At 39.8% G+C, this 16,686-nt stretch overlaps 1 protein-coding gene across 2 annotated transcripts in view; it reads left to right on the top strand.

Moving 5' to 3' along the window:
• LOC124868735 (protein sidekick-1-like) overlaps window positions 1-16,686 on the top strand; it is a 421,512-nt gene that overhangs the window by 367,846 nt on the left and 36,980 nt on the right. For both annotated transcript variants that reach the window (XM_047366264.1, XM_047366265.1), the window contains 3 exons: window positions 13,953-14,056; window positions 14,171-14,241; window positions 15,004-15,142. In XM_047366264.1, the coding sequence (XP_047222220.1) occupies window positions 13,953-14,056; window positions 14,171-14,241; window positions 15,004-15,142 (314 nt within the window). The remainder of the gene's footprint in view (window positions 1-13,952; window positions 14,057-14,170; window positions 14,242-15,003; window positions 15,143-16,686) is intronic.

The following is a 16,686-nucleotide window of genomic DNA, read 5'->3' as shown; positions in this document are numbered from 1 at the left end:
GTGTGTTCACAAATGTTTGTCTTTAAAGTGGAACTAAACCCGATGTTAAAGCATAACTCCACTCCAAGACAAATTGTGAAAAATGTCACCAAAGTGGGCGGTGCCAAGAGACACTGAGGGGCACGGCCAGGTGTGGGGATGAGCAGAGGGGGTTAAGAGGGGGTTTGGTCAGAAGGACGAGAAGTGGCAGCTAGGTTAATTTGAAATATTGAAACATGGAGAGTGAGCAGAGCGACGCAGGTAGTTTCGCCATGAATCGGTCATTTGAGGGGATGGATTTTTCACCCCCCTCATCACCGGAGGTTAAGGAACGCTTTCTGGAGTCCAGCAGGCCTGAGCCCTATCAGTTCACTAAGTTGTGACTTAGACGTGTACTAAGCTGGATCGTTTGAACCAATCGGAAAATTCAACTGCAGGAACCACCGTTCAACCCAAAGAGGGTAACAGTAAGACGGCAGAATTAAACAAGTTTACACAGAAATGTCAACATTTGCGCAGTAACATAAAGATTACACCCTTAAGGCCCAATGTATACAGTTTATCTACAAAAAAAAGTTGGTTTGGGGTTTAGCTACTCTTTAACCAGGGGATGTAAATCATCCATAGATGTTAAATGACTTAAAATTGCCATTTCTTTACTAATCGAGAAGTTTTTCGCATTTATAAAAAAATAACCCAAATCTGCATACTAACAGTCTGATGGAAACATGGTGACTGTTTCAGTGCTAATAGGAGAGTAACATTATATATTGTAATATAAAAGATACTTTTTGTCAGTTGTATCTTAAACAAAGCACTTTTTACAAAAAATAAAACTTGAATTTTGTGGAGAAAGCTATCGCTGTACTGTACATTGCAAAAGTATTCCGAACCCTTTAACGTATTCAAATTACGACCATAAAATACTACATATTTTATTAGGATTTTATTTGATACACCAACACAAAGCAGAGGGGAATTATGAATTTGCATAAAAAGGTTATTTTGTTTTCAATCTTTTAGGCAATTAAGCATCTGGAAAATGTGGCATGCATTTGTATACAGCTGAGTTAATGCTTTGTAGCTCCACCTTTCACTGCAGTTACAGCTGCAAGTCTTTTGGCATTGTCTCCTTCAGCTTTGTGCATTCTTCCCATTCTTCTTTGCAAATTACTTAAGCTAAGTCAGATTGGATGGAAAGTGTCTTTGTATAGCAGTTTTTAACTCTTGACACATATTTTTAATTGGATTTAGGTCTGGACTTTGACTGAACCATCCTAACACATGAATATGCTTTTAGCTAAACCAACGGTTCCCAAAGTTGGAGTCGGTACCCGACTCCATATTTGTGGGCAGCCAATAGTCATCTAACAACAAGTGTTTAGGGTCATAAGATCCTCTACAGAAATTTAAACTGAATAACAAAAAAGGATTCAATTCAATTCAATTCAAAAATACTTTATTAATCCCAAAGGGAAATTAAATGTTGTAGCTCATTATGAAGGTTTCCTCAAAGAACCGTTGTAGATGCTGATGGCTGTGGGCAGGAAGGATCTCCTGTAGCGCTCTGTCTTACAGCAGATCTGAAGACGCCTCTGACTGAAGACACTGTTGTAGGACAGTCTCATGAAGAGGATGCTCAGGGTTCTCCATAATGTTCTTCATTTTATGAAGAATCCGTCTTTCCACAATGATCTCCAGAGGTTCCAGAGGAGTCCCCAGAACAGAGCCAGCCTTTTTTATCAGCTTGTTGAGCTTTTTTAAGTCCCTGGCTCTGATGCTGCTTCCCCAGCAGATGATGGCAGAAGAGATCACACTTTCCACAACAGACTTATAGAAGATATGCAGCATCTCGCTGGAAACACCAAAGGACCTAAGCTTCCTCAAGAAGTACAGTCTGCTCTGTCCCTTCTTGTAGATGGCTTCACAGTTGCATCTCCACTCTAGTCTGTTGTCCAGGTGAACACCGAGGTATTTATACTCCTCCACCACCTCCACCTCTTCTCCCATGATGGAAATAGTTTTTGACTTATTCCTGTTTCTCTTAAAATCTACAATCATCTCCTTTGTTTTAGTCACGTTCAAAATGAGATGATTGTTTCCACACCATGCCACAAAGCGGTCCACCACCTTCCTGTACTCAGCTTCTTGTCCATCTCTGATCCACCCCACGACTGCAGAATCATCCGAGTATTTCTGCAGATGACAGGAGTCTGTCTTGTACTGGAAGTCTGAGGTGTACAGAGTGAAAAGGAATGGTGAGAGTACAGTCCCCTGTGGTGCTCCTGTGCTGCTGACTACCTGGTTAGACTCACAACCCTTCAGTCTCACAAACTGCGGTCTGTTTGTCAGGTAGTCTTTAATCCAGGAGATTGTTGAGGCCTCCACCTGAGTCTTCTGGAGTTTCTGACAAAGCAAATCAGGTTGGATTGTATTAAATGCACTGGAGAAATCAAAGAACATGATCCTCACAGTGCTGCTGGCTTTGTCCAGATGACAGTGGGTTTGTTGAAGCAGGTGTATGATGGCATCTTCAACTCCAACTCCACAGCGATAAGCAAACTGAAGGAGGTCCTGATGGTTTACTGTTTGCTTACTGAGGTGGGCCAACAGGAGTCTCTCTAGGACCTTCATGATGTGAGATGTCAGGGCAACAGGTCTATAGTCATTGAGGACTGATGGGTGAGTTTTCTTTGGTACCGGAACAACACAGGAGGTCTTCCACAACACCGGAACCTTCTTCTGGGCCAGGCTAAGGTTGAAGAGGTGCTGCCGAATCCCACAGAGCTGCTCTGCACAGGCCTTCAAGACTCTAGGGCTGACATGATCTGGACCTGCAGCCTTATTCCTATTCAATCTCTCCAGTTGTCTCTTCCCCTGACTTCTTGAGACACATAGATGGAAGGGGGAAGCAAAGGAAGTATCAGCATCTTCTGATATGGTTGAAGGTAAACATGTAGAAGCAGAAGGGTCTAGGGCTGAGGTGGAAGATAAAAATGTGAGGTGTTACTGGACAGCTGTGGGTCCTGTGGGTCAAAGGAGGGTGGGATGTCTGTTTGGCTGTGAGCAGGAGAGGAGGATGCTGAGCTTGTTTCTGAACTGGACCTATTGAAGAATGTGTTCAGTTCATTGGCTCTGTCCAGACCTTCATCGGTCTGATCATCCTTCTGCTTGAAGCCTGTGATCTTCTTTATCCCTGTCCACACATCTCTGATATTGTTTTGCTGGAGCTTGCTCTCCAGCTTCTTATTGTACACCTCCTTGCTGTCTCTTATCTTGACTTTAAGTTGCTTCTGTAAACTCCTCAATAATTATCTGTCTCCCTCTCTGAAGGCTCTTTTTTTCTTGTTAAGCAGGTCCTTCCGGTCACTGGTGATCCAAGGTTTGTTATTGGGGAAGCATTTCACGGTTCTGGTGGGGATGATGTTATCCACACAGAAGTTTATATAGTCGGTTACACACTCAGTCATGGCATTGATGTCCTCTCCATTTGGCTGGCACAGTGCGTCCCAGTCTGTAGCCTCAAAGCAACCTTGCAGAGCTTCTTCAGCTTCCTGTGACCATTTTCTCACAGTCCTCTTTATTACAGGTTGCCTCTGAACAACGGGCTTATATTTCGAGCAGAGAAAAACAAGATTGTGATCTGATTTGCCTAGAGGAGGTCTTGCTGTAGAGATGTATGAGTCCTTGACATTTGCATAAAACAAATCCAATGTTTTGTTTTCTCTGGTAGAGCAGCTGACAAACTGTTGAAACGTTGGAAGTGTAGCAGAGAGTGAAGCATGGTTAAAATCACCAGAAATTGCCAAAAAACCATTGGGGTTTTGTGTCTGTAGCTTAGCAACAACTGAGCTGATGGCATCACATGCAGTGTCGGCAACAGCGGAAGGTGGAACGTAAACTGTTGCCAAAATAACACTGGTGAACTCTCTGGGTAAATAATATGGACGAAAACTTACTGCCAACAGTTCAATATCTGGACTGCAGAGACGACACTTCACAGTAACATGTCCTGGATGACACCATCTGTTGTTCACAAGTACTGCCAGTCCACCTCCTTTACATTTGCCGCTCCTCCTTAAATCTCTATCTGCTCGTGTGGTTAAAAAGTCCGGCAGAGAGACGCTGGAGTCGGGGATATGATCCTGCAGCCATGTCTCAGTAAAACACATAATACTGCATGCCCGATACTCTGGATGGGTCCTTTGTAGGGCTTGGAGTTCATCCAACTTGTTTCCCAACGATCTCACATTGCCCATCATAATGGATGGAAGTGATGGTTTGAACTTCCTCCTTCTCTCTCTTCTCTTAGCTCCTGCTCTGCATCCACGGCGTCTCCTTTTCAACTCATCGGGGATTTGGGGTTGTAGTTGAAGTATTATTTGAGCTTTTGAGATATTAATCAGCTGCTCCCCGTTGTAAGAAACAACCCCATTGCCATGGCAATGCATCATAACAAATGTCCAAAAATAGAAAGTATTAAGAAAAATCCTCCAAGCTGCACAGCATCCAACACTGGAGTGGACAGTCATCCAAAAAAAATCAACTGTATCCACCACAAGAGGAGTAGTTCCCAAAAAAGAATAAATCAGAATCAAAAGTAACAGAGCTACCCCAACCTGCTGCCACCTTGAGCGGCACAATTCTAGAAATGGCAAAAGCATATTAATGATATTAATGTTAGAAGTTATAAAAACACTTACAAATAGATACAAGCAATACATTGGCTGATATACTGGCTGTTTATGCTGTTTGTCATTGTGACCCTATAACATTGTTCTCCAGTCATGAGTCTCTCTTGCTGTTTTATTGTTGGTCAGAAACCATTTCATTGTAGCTTTGCTTGCATATTTAGGGTAAACAGCCAGAGTTACAATGAGCTAACCTCCTGCTGGTGGTGAATCTCTGCCTCTGTCTTCTCTCCACGACTGGTCTACATTTAGCTCCATTCACCATTCAATCAACTCTGACCAGCTTTAGTGTCTCTGCTAGAGAACAGCATCCCCACAGCATGATGCTGCCACCACTGTGTTTCACCAATTGGGATGGTGTGTTCAGAGTGTTCTTGTCCAAGTGGTAATTTTTCACCACACATAACCGTAGACTCAATAATTACATTTAATTCCCATCTGAGCAGATCATGTTGGCGCTGTCCCCTACATAGCTTGAACAAGAGGCAGAAGAGATTTCTAATGGGCTTTCTTTCAACAACTGCCACTCGTCCATAAAGTCCATATTTGTGGGCAGCCAATTGTCATCCTGTCATCAGGTTCTCCCACATAAGTTGTGGATATTGTTTTATAACCTAACTCTGCCTTAAACTTCTCCACATCTTTATTCCCAACCTGTCCTCTGTGCCATGATGCTGTTTGTTTGCCAACGTTCTCAGACAAACTCGAAGGCCTTCCCAGAATTGTAAAGACTGCTGTTTGTAATGGACTTTTTTCAGGGTATCAAAGTAAAGGGGATAAAATTCAAATGCACTTCAAAACTACTAGATTTAATGTAGAAAAAAACTATTCAAAACCATGTTCTTTCCTTTTAATGTGTATGAGCACATTTGCATGGCGTTGTGCGCTACATTATCACAGAGGACGGTAATGGATACAAACGGCCAATATGGAGTTGGAGGGCAACTGGAACAAACTGGTCATTCATTTGGAAATTTTGTTTAGCATGATCATTTGACCATGCATCAGTTAATTAGTCTGTGAAAAACTTTATGCAACTTTGTGGTAAACCTGGCAGTAAAGAAATATTTGTGTATTTACAAAAAAACATTGACACATATCCCACAAAGAAAGAGGTGACAGTTGGAGCAAAATGGTCATGATTACCCCATAAACAGGAAAGACGTCAGTGACCTATCACCTAGAAACAGCAGGAACTACTCTGAGTTCTACTTCAATCCTTTTTTCATCTATCTCTGTCCCCTCCCAAACTCAACAGCCCCTGCTTTCAGAAACCATCAGCCATGCATTTTTTCCTACAATCATCACCCCTTCTCTGCCAGCTGAAGGGTGCTTCAGCATTATTGTCTCTTCCATTTCCCATCCCTGTTTTTGTGCTCTCTATCATGGTGTCATTAAGGCAGCGGTCAGACGGGTTGGCTGCTCTAACTTTGCCGACAAAGCCTGAGAAGTGGGGCTGTGATGACTTTTTACTGGTGTTCAGAGTGCGCTTCGTGACTGTTTAAGCAGGCTCCTTCTCAGGCGATCACAGAGCTATTTGAGATGCTGGAGTGGCTTCTCTCAGTGTGTCTCTTTCGACCTGCCTCAGGGACAGTCTGTCTGCCATCACTGTGGAGCCGTTGTTGTTGTTTTGATGCCACTTTTGAGCTCTCGTTGCAACAGCGGATGGAGGAATTAACTTGCATCTCTACATGCTCACTCATACTTACATTTTATGAGTACTAATTGTTGTTTCCAAAAACTTTGGAAGTAAAACATCATGCCCCCCAGGCTTATATACACAGGCACACTTTTCACACATACATCTTCAAACATGTCCTTAACATCCTCCCAGTGCTGTTGGCGCCCCACCTAGTTTAAGCTTGGTTACTTTGATGTTCCAGTCCTTTTTTGTACACAAATCTACAGGGCATTTCTGGTCCCTCATTGAGCCAAGCTCATAATTATAGAGGAGGACACTTCTCCCCAATCGCTGCCTGCTGAATTTCTGACTGGTCTTTTGTAGTCCCCTGGGTGCTCTGTAAACAAATTCTGGAGAAAGACCATGCAGGAAGATGTTTGAGCTGACTAACTTTGAAGTACTTGTTTTAACTTGTGTTCATAATAAGTGAGAACAGTTCAAATGTGGGAGGTGGTTTTATACTTTTATGGAATACTGGTATCAATTTTATTCAATGCCATTTCTGATATCTGAATTCAAATATCTGCAAATATTTTGTTTTCAAAAGTAGAATTTATGCTAGTTTTTAATCATTTCGCTGCATTTAATCATTTAATCATCTCGCTGCAAATACGGGTATTTATTTTGGGGGCTACGTCTCTACTAGCTTTTAAAATCTGAAAGAAGATTCTCCCTGTAATATCAGACTGATTGGATACAGAATCTGTGTGAAAGTTTGTGTCAAGCCTTGCCACAGATTTTCAATTGGATTTAGGTCCATACTTTGATTAGGCCAGTTTAGTACCTTTTTTTAAATCAAAACCATTCTATTATAGCTCTGGCTGTATGTTTAGGGTTGCTTACCTGCTGGAAGATGAACCTTTGCCCAAATCTTTCGCAACCTTCTCCCAGGATTGTCCTATATTTATATCAATTCATCTTCAATCCACCACAATGTTTAATCATAGGGATGGTGTGTCCTGGGTTATTTTATTGTAGGTTTTCCTCCCCACAGAGCATTTTGCATGTAGATTAAAAAGTTTGATTTCGGTCTCATCTGACCAGAGCACTTTCTTCCATGTTTGCTGTGTCCAATACATAGACTGTGGTAAGCTGCGAGCAAGACTTCTTAGGGTTTTTCTTTCAGCCATGGGTTTCCTCTTGCATCTCTTTCATAAAAGTCACATTTGTGGAGTACATTCAATTCAATTTTCAATTCAATTCAGTTTTATTTATATAGCGCCAATTCACAACACATGTTGTCTCAAGGCACTTCACAACAGTCAGGTACATACATTCCAATTAATCCTAACAATTGAACAGTGCAGTCGGAGTTAGCTTTTTATTCAAATTGGATAAACAGTTTTTCTATCTAAGGAAACCAGCAGATTGCATCCAGTCAGTGACTTGCAGCATTCCCTCCTCCCAGATGAGCATGTAGAGACAGTGAACAGTCACTGGCATTGACATTGCAGCAATCCCTCATACTGAGCATGCATGTAGCGACAGCGGAGAGGAAAAACTCCCTTTTAACAGGAAGAAACCTCCAGCAGAACCAGAACCAGGCTCAGAGTGAGCGGCCATCTGCCACAACCAACTGGGGGTTTGAGAGAACAGAGCAGAGACACAAAAAGAACACAGAAGCACTGATCCAGAAGTACTTTCTATGGGAAGGAAAAGTAAATGTTAATGGATGTAGCTCCATTAGTCGTTTCATCTAGAAAGAAAGAACAAATAAACTCTGAGCCAGTTTTCAAGGTTAGAGTCTGAAAGAGAGCACATATAATTAGTTACAGTAAAAGCTCAGTCAATTTCCATGTCTAGGAGAGAGAAAGGGTTAAACACTAAAAGACAGGGCCATGTGGATCATCGGTAGAGGGTGAGCATTAAGTTGTTGCCAGCAGAAGCTCGGATGATTCCCCTCTCCAGAAAGGTGTCACAGGTAGACACAGAGCCAGGCCAGGTGTAGCTTCTAGGAAGAGAAAAGAGAGAACAAGGTTAAAAGCTGAAATAACAGCAAACAATGCAAAATTGGAGAGTAGTGTGAGAATGTAGCGAAGAGGGTGAAAGTGGTCGTTAGGTCCTCCAGCAGCCTAAGCCTATAGCAGCATAACTACACAGATAGTTTCAGTTCAGATTATTTAGTTAAACGGCGCTTATTTACAACAATGTCGTCTCAAGGCACCTCACAAAGGGTCCCTCTGATGGTCATTGTTATACTAAAAACCAAAATGATTGGGATACCTCTCTCTGTCAGACTGATTACAACCATTGGAAAAGAGAAGGGGTCATACAGGTAGCAGAAATGGAGGGTGTGTTTGCACCTCAACCATAACTGAGCCGGTTTAGGCTAAACCTGACTCCCCCTTACTCCAACCAACAGGGAGGGAAGAAGACGGAGGTAAAAAATAAGGAAGATAGCTCAGGATAACCTAAGCCACTCTAACTATAAGCTTTATCAAAAAGGAAAGTTTTAAGCCTAGCCTTAAAAGTAGACAGGGTGTCTGCCTCACGGACTAAAGCTGGGAGCTGGTTCCACAGGAGAGGAGCCTGATAACAAAAGGATCTGCCTCCCATTCTACTTCTAGAGACTCTAGGAACCACCAGTAAACCTGCAGTCTGAGAACGAAGTGCTCTGTTAGGAACATATGGAACAATCAGATCTCTGATGTATGATGGAGCTAGATCATTAAGGGCTTTATATGTGAGGAGGAGAATTTTAAATTCTATTCTGGATTTAACAGGGAGCCAATGAAGGGAAGCTAAAGTAGAGGAAATATGATCTCTCTTTTTAATTTTCATCAGAACTCTTGCTGCAGCATTTTGAATCAGCTGAAGGCTTTTAACTGAATTTTGTGGTTATCCTGATAGTAACGAATTACAATAGTCCAGCCTTGAAGTAACAAATGCATGGACTAGTTTTTCAGCGTCACTCCTAGATAGGATATTTCTAATTTTGGCAATGTTCCGGAGATGAAAGAAGGAAATCCTAGAAACCTGTTTAATATGGGGTTTAAATGACATGCCCTGGTCAAAAGTAACACCAAGGGTTTTTACTTTATTATCAGAGGTTAATTTAATGCCATCCAGGTTAAGTGATTGACTAAGCAGTTTCTTTTTTAAAGACTCCGGTCCAAAGACGACAACTTCTGTCTTGTCTGAATTTAGAAGCAGAAAATTTAAAGTCATCCAAGTTTTTATGCCTTCAAGACATGCTTGTAGTCTATCTAACTGGTTGGGCTCGTCAGGATTTATGGATAAGTAAAGCTGAGTATCATCAGCGTAACAGTGAAAATTTATCCCATGCTGCCTAATAATTTGACCTATTGGAAGCATATATATAGTAAAGAGAATTGGCCCAAGTACTGAACCCTGTGGTACTCCACAATTAACCCTGGAGTTTAAAGATGATTTGTCATTTACATGAACAAACTGGAATCTGTCAGACAGATAAGATTTAAACCAGCCTAGCGATGTTCCCCTGATCCCTACAGCATATTCCAGCCTTTTTAAGAGAATTTTGTGATCGACTGTATCAAATGCAGCACTGAGATCTAACAGAACCAGAACAGACACAAGTCCATTATCTGAGGCCATAAGAATATAATTAGTGACTTAAAGCAGAGCTGTTTCAGTGCTATGATGAGCTCTGAAACCTGACTGAAACTCTTCAAACAGGTCATTGCTGTATAAATGCTCACACATTTGATTAGCAACAATTTTCTCAAGAATTTTAGATAAGAATGGAAGATTGGATATAGGTCTGTAATTTATTAAGTCATTTCGATCAAGTGAAGGTTTCTTAAGTAAAGGTTTAATTACAGCTAACTTAAAAGCCTGTGGTACATATCCATTTACTAAAGATAGATTAATCATATCGAAAATGGGACCGGTAATCAGAGGGAACACTTCCTTAAATAATTTGGTTGGGATTGGGTCTAACATACAAGTTGAAGGTTTAGATGAAGCTAATATTTCTGATAACTCAGGAAGCTCCACAGGATCAAAACAGTCCAAACACAGATCAGGTTCTACAGTTACTTCCAATGTTGTCTCACTTGCTGAGGATGAAGTAATCATCTTCAGGAGTATGTCGAAGATTTTATTTTTAATAGAATCAATTTTATTTAAGAAGAATCCCATAAAGTCATGGCTGCTAAGAGCTAAGGGAATGGATGGCTCAACAGAGCTATGACTCTGTGTAAGTTTAGCAACTGTACTAAAGAGAAACCTAGGATTATTCTTGTTCTCTTGTAAGCAGCCATTAATTAGTCATGAACAGAGGCAACTTTTCACTGCAGGACTTTACCAATTTACTGAAATGAGATCAAAAACCTTTGTTGACACACGAAGAACATAGACTTAAACCTCCAGAATAAACTCAGACAAAATATGAGCTGCATAAACACAGGGAGTCTGGATTGGTGGATGGATCACTCAGATTTCACATCTAGTAGTAGCATTAGTGTCGGGTCCGATACTGATATTGGATTGGACCGGCCTCCTATCCAGTTCTTGTCAGATTTGAATCTCCTTCATTTGAATGCAGGGTATAATGATTTGCTGCTGTTTTATATAAGTCTAATAACAAGGGCCTTTAGAGTTAAGTATTTTCAAATTGGCTGATATGTATTGTTATTCTGGGCTCATTAAACCTTCCCCTTGAACAGAGGAGAAATGCAGATGTTGTTTGAATATCGCCATGAAAACACTGCGACACTGGAGACGGTTAGGAAAGGTGATGGCTCATTGTTATTCAAGCGCTTACGTGGTCTACTAAGGCCACTGAAAGAGCAAAACATGTCTGAAAGAAGGGGACAAGGGTATTTCAGAAAAATATTTGTTAACTGTTCACAGTGGAGTTTAAAACCGTTGTTTCCTGTTTTGGCAAGCAGCTCCATTTTTCTTTATGACTTGAAGAACTGCCTTTGAGGGGTAGGCAGATATTTTCCACCAGAAAAAAAAATCTTTGCAGATAAATTATCAAAGTCATTGTTATCATCCCAAATATTTTTGATGGATTAATTCTATCTTCCACATTTTACACAATTTTTTGCTCTTAAGACCATGTAGGGGCCTGATGTATCTCACACCATGCAGCAGCATAATGCACACACAAATCTACACACAAACATGAATCACATACATCATCCTCCACATTTATTGGCATCTCTGGTAAAGATGAGTGAAATACCTAAACATAAATAAACCTGTTTTTGTGGCACTAGTGGCCTTTATTTTTCTAAGTTTTTCGACAGTTAGCTGACATGAAAGGGGTGAAGAGAGGGGAAAGACATGGAGCAAAGGTCGTCTGGACTGGGAGTCGAACCCGCAATGGGCTGCGTCAAGGACTGAAGCCTCTGACTACAGGTTGCGTGTTTTGACCCCTGCGACCCCGCTGCACCCATAAATTAACGTTTTAATTAATTTTTTTAATTAACCTTTAATTTGAGTACATACACTCAGCATTGGACAAAGTCCCAAGCTAAGGAATAATTGTTTTTTAACAAAGCCACCCCAACAGTTCCTGTAAAAAAATGCAACTGAAACCTTTTTGAACTTTTCTAAGTTAATCAGAATGTCGAGGAACTTTTTATTGCTGATGCAGCACCTCTGGTTTCCCTAGGGCTTAGACATAATGTAAAACATAGGGTAAGTTTTCCTAGCCACTCTTCGGAGTTTGTTGTTACAAGTCAGGAAATGGCTACAAGAAACTAGATTATCTCCTAAACGTGCACACATCTTCAGTTAGAGCAAACATTAAACAGTCCTAAACAGCTGGAACAGTGACACACAAGGCTGTACACGACCCAAATAGGTGTATACTGATTTATTTGGCTTCCAAGAAAAATGATTAGATTTGAACAAATTTTGGGGGGGAACCTAGAAGGATGTTTTTTTTTAAATCGGTGTAAAGGGTTAGGGTTAGGTTGTTGTAACCTGACCGTTTGTTTAAAGTTTTAACAAGAGATGAGTAAATGTATTGCAGATTCCTTTAAAAACAGTGAAATAGCCCTTTAATTTGGCGTGTGTGGCATCATCAGACTGCTACTGCACAGTTCTATTTTCTTGCAATGCTTACAGAGTACTTGTACCTTGTCTATTTCCTACTTTGTACCTAAAAATAGCGCTCCATATTAGAAAATGTGGTTATATTGGTAAATATTGTGATGATTGTATAAATTGCAATAACTCCGCATTCTTATTATTCTTATCCGTGCTTCCAACTCTATATGTGACCTTTAACATTTTTCCAAATCTGCAATCTATTTTAAGTGTGAGCATCTGTTGTTTGTTTGTTTGTTTGTTTTAATATGTTTTACCTTTGTCTACATGCTTCCACTTTGCAGCTGGTATTCTATTCTATTCTATTCTATTTTATCTACACCAGTGACACTCTGCCTGAATATGTTATTGAAATCAAGTGTGAAATCAAAACACCCGCAATCTACCCATTTTGCATTCTAATTAGTCCTTTTGACCCAATGAGATTGCAGTGATGATGTATTTACGACATGTTGGGCCACCCTCTCCAAAATGTTACCAAACAATTGATTTAAAACTGTTTGGTTCTTCTTTAATGCTTATTTAGCTGAGTTTTAACAGCCAGACCAACGAGCAGTCTCTGTTAGCTGGCTCTGACGGCATCTGCTTTGTGAGACGAATAGAATAGAATAGAATAGAATAGAATAGAATAGAATAGAATAGAAAAAAGCATCGCTATGATAAACAATACTGTGCAATTCTCCTATAAAATAAATGTAACAAAGCTTTTTTCTTCTATATTTATTTGTTTAAGTTGAACGGTGTCTGGAAGCCTTTCTAAGTAAGCCCTGACAGAGGAGCCCAAACCTTTAGACAACATGCAATTCAAGTAAGGCAGATGTGTGTGTAGACCTTTATAAGTCAGGAAACTTGTCCTTATTTTCATTTTCAGTCAAAGCAGTAATTTAAAAAACATAGTAGTTTTTTTACTGTAAGAAAAGCGAATTTTATTTTTATTTTTGTGTACACCTTTACTCTGGGTGCCAATAAATGTGGGAAGTCACTGTATATGTACAGAAATATAGCTTGTAGTTCATCATCCTCTGCCTCTGTAGTATTATAGAGGCAGAAACTCTGCTCAGAATAACTAAACCAGTTAATAATTTTGCAAACATCATTCAGCTGATAGCGTGATCCTGTCTCACAGTTTAGTTTCTCTGAGCATTAGGGAGATTTAATGACACGACGGCTGCCAGCAAATGATGCCTTTTTATTCCTGTAAACGTTTGTTTTCTGTCTCGGTAAACCATAAAAAAACACATTTTAGAATATTTGTTTTTGTTTTCTTTCTCTCATCAACCCACGTAGTGTCAGTTTGCCAGAATATTAATTTATGCACCAATTTAATAAGGGACAAGAGACCTCTAATGTTTGGCAAATGAAATAGTTCACAGTGGGTAATGAAACTGAAATAAATGTTGTGAACGATGCATGAAGATGATGCTGCAACAAGTCTCTCAGTCTTTTAACATGAATGTTTGGACACGCAGATTTAAATTAGCCAATATTCCGGCATAGACATCCATTTATAACATTTTTCCACCGCAGTTTGTAAACGTACCTGTTTTCGTCTTTAGGCTGAAGCCCTTCACATCATACAAGCTTCGAATGTTGGCCACCAATGATGTAGGGGACAGCGTCCTCACCAAGGAGACGGAGGCAGTTACAACTCTGCAGGATGGTGAGGACCTGGGTTGGAATACTTAAAGAACAAAAGGAAAACTGGATGCAGAGGAGCTGAAGTGGAATGGACGGTCCATACAACACATTTACTTTCTGTCTGTTGTCTTTCCAGTGCCTAATGAGCCTCCAGTGATCCTCTCAGTAAAACCAACAACTACTACCTCAGTGATGGTGCAGTGGAAGGTATTTCTGTTCTTTAAACATAACAAAAGTCCTCCATAAAAACACACCTAATCTGCCAAATGTACTTTCAAAGATCAGGTTAATCACTCGCTTTGAGAGGCGGACCCTGTCAGAGTTTCATTGTATATGAAATTGTTCCTTGTGTCGGTTTCCGTGAACATGCTTATCATTATTTATTAAAGCAGAAAATGTCAAAGAGCAATGAGGATTTTAAGGATGAAGGGAAGGAGAAACGAACAGAGGAATGGACAGTCTTAGCCGGGGAGAAATGTCCAACTCTTAATGATTATATACCAGGAGGCGATATGTTATGGGTTGAAAGGGGCCCTCGGCAGTCAATCCAGCAACAGAGAAATAGGGAGAAAGAGGAATAGACAGTAGATCCCTTCTGAGTACTTTACAGCTTGCCTCTCTTTCTCTTCTGTCTGTAAATGCCTTTTCTCATCTTTGTAGCCTTATGTCAAAGCAGAAAGAGGCAATGAAAACACAAAGTCACCAGCAATTTCATCATCCTTTAAAAGAGTACCAAACCTATTGAAGCATCGCTTCCCCCTTTGCAAGTTACTGCGAGACCAATAGTCTAACCCTTTAAATTGGATGACTAATAAAATATGGCTAAAATACAGTTCTGCTGGCCTTCCTTTGTCATGTCTGCCACAAAAAAACGAGCTCAGTTGAAAAATTATAATAGGCTCAGAAATTCCCTTTGAAGAAATGTATTACTAATGTCTGCATGTGTGTGTTGGCTTGCATGGTTCTCAGCGCCCCACTGAAGACAGTATTAACGGGGTCCTGACTGGATACAGACTGTATTACAGGGAGCTCCCTGCAAATACGTCCATTGGCAGTGATTCAGGAGTCCAGACAACCAAAAATCATACCACAAGTGCCTTCATTACAAGTGAGTAGATCTGCTTTGTATGGAGTAAGTCAAGTCCATTTTAGAAGCAACAACTAAAAAGAAAAACTACATGTTCTGCAGTGCACACAGGCACCTCTAATTAACCTTTTCCTCTACAGTAACTGCTTTTCTCTTGATCACTCAACCAGGTCCTCACCAGACCAACAATTTTATCAAAAATATCTTTTATTTTTGCAAGTTGGCTTGTTGCCTGATTGAAAGAGCCTTGATCAACCTGTCAGATTTGGTTGAGATAAATGTTTTTGTTTGTTTACCAACATCTGTGTAACTTTCCTGCAAGACTTGGTTTTGTTTTCCAACCACACCCTGAACGTGTGCTCAGCAGCTTAGTAACTTTCTTTTAAATGTTTTACATTTGTATTCAGTTCTTAATCTAAAGTGGAGAACATCCAAGATGTCCAAAAGTTATTTATGTCGAGGTTTGGATGCTATAATCATTGAGAAAACTGCTCCATAGTGAACATGAACACCTCAAATTTGACTTTTCACCTGAAAGTTCTGCTTTTCCTCACTCTAGGGCTGAAACAGTTATTCAGATTAATCATGATTAATCAATTATTGGAATAATCGTTGACTAATTTAGTAAACGAATAATCGTTAACTGGATTTTATAAACTATAACATGACATTTGCTGAAAGAACAACCCACTTAGAGCAGAAAAACTTTCTATTCTAAAAATCTCCTATTAAGCACCTTTTGCTACCAAATTATTAATCAGTTAATCGAAATAACAGATTAATCAATTAGCAAGATCGTTAGTTGCAGCCCTATCCAGGGCTCTTCAAAATGTCCTTGCCAGACCACGGGTAAAATAACCTCTTATTTACTCACGTAGTATCCCTAAATCTCCTAAATATGACAAAAACATGTCTCCAGTTGTTGTATTTTGACCTTCTTTTTATACAAAAGATACCAACAGATGTAAAAAGGTTTCCCAAAGATGAGACAAAGCAAAAATGTAACATATTGTGTCATTGTTCTTATGTTGTTCTTATTTTCTTCTAATTTCAAATACAACAAACCCTTAAAATAATTTAGATTTAGTTATGACTTTAACTATTAATAGAGTCAAACTTGGAATATGAATGCTATCTCTCATTGAATAGAATAATTACATGTTTAGGAAAAATTGTTCTGTGAAAACAGCCTTAGTTATGAGTACAATGACTAAAGTGATGGCTAAATGACTAACGGTTGATATTTGAGGTTTTTCTGACTCTAAAAAAGGTCTAATGAAGGTGAAAATAATAGAATGCAGTTATTATTGGCTGTCAAACATGACCTAGCTTCCATGTTACCCTGAGTCCTTTTCTGATTGGTTAGTTAGACCCCAAGGACGCATAAGCTTTCGATATACAGGTCCTTCTCAAAATATTAGCATATTGTGATAAAGTTCATTATTTTCCATAATGTCATGGTGAAAATTTAACATTCATATATTTTAGATTCATTGCACACTAACTGAAATATTTCAGGTCTTTTATTGTCTTAATACGGATGATTTTGGCATACAGCTCATGAA

This window comes from Girardinichthys multiradiatus, chromosome 5 (assembly GCF_021462225.1).
Source record: "Girardinichthys multiradiatus isolate DD_20200921_A chromosome 5, DD_fGirMul_XY1, whole genome shotgun sequence".
Lineage (NCBI taxonomy): Eukaryota > Metazoa > Chordata > Actinopteri > Cyprinodontiformes > Goodeidae > Girardinichthys > Girardinichthys multiradiatus.
This window is presented reverse-complemented; position numbering and strand designations above follow the sequence as displayed.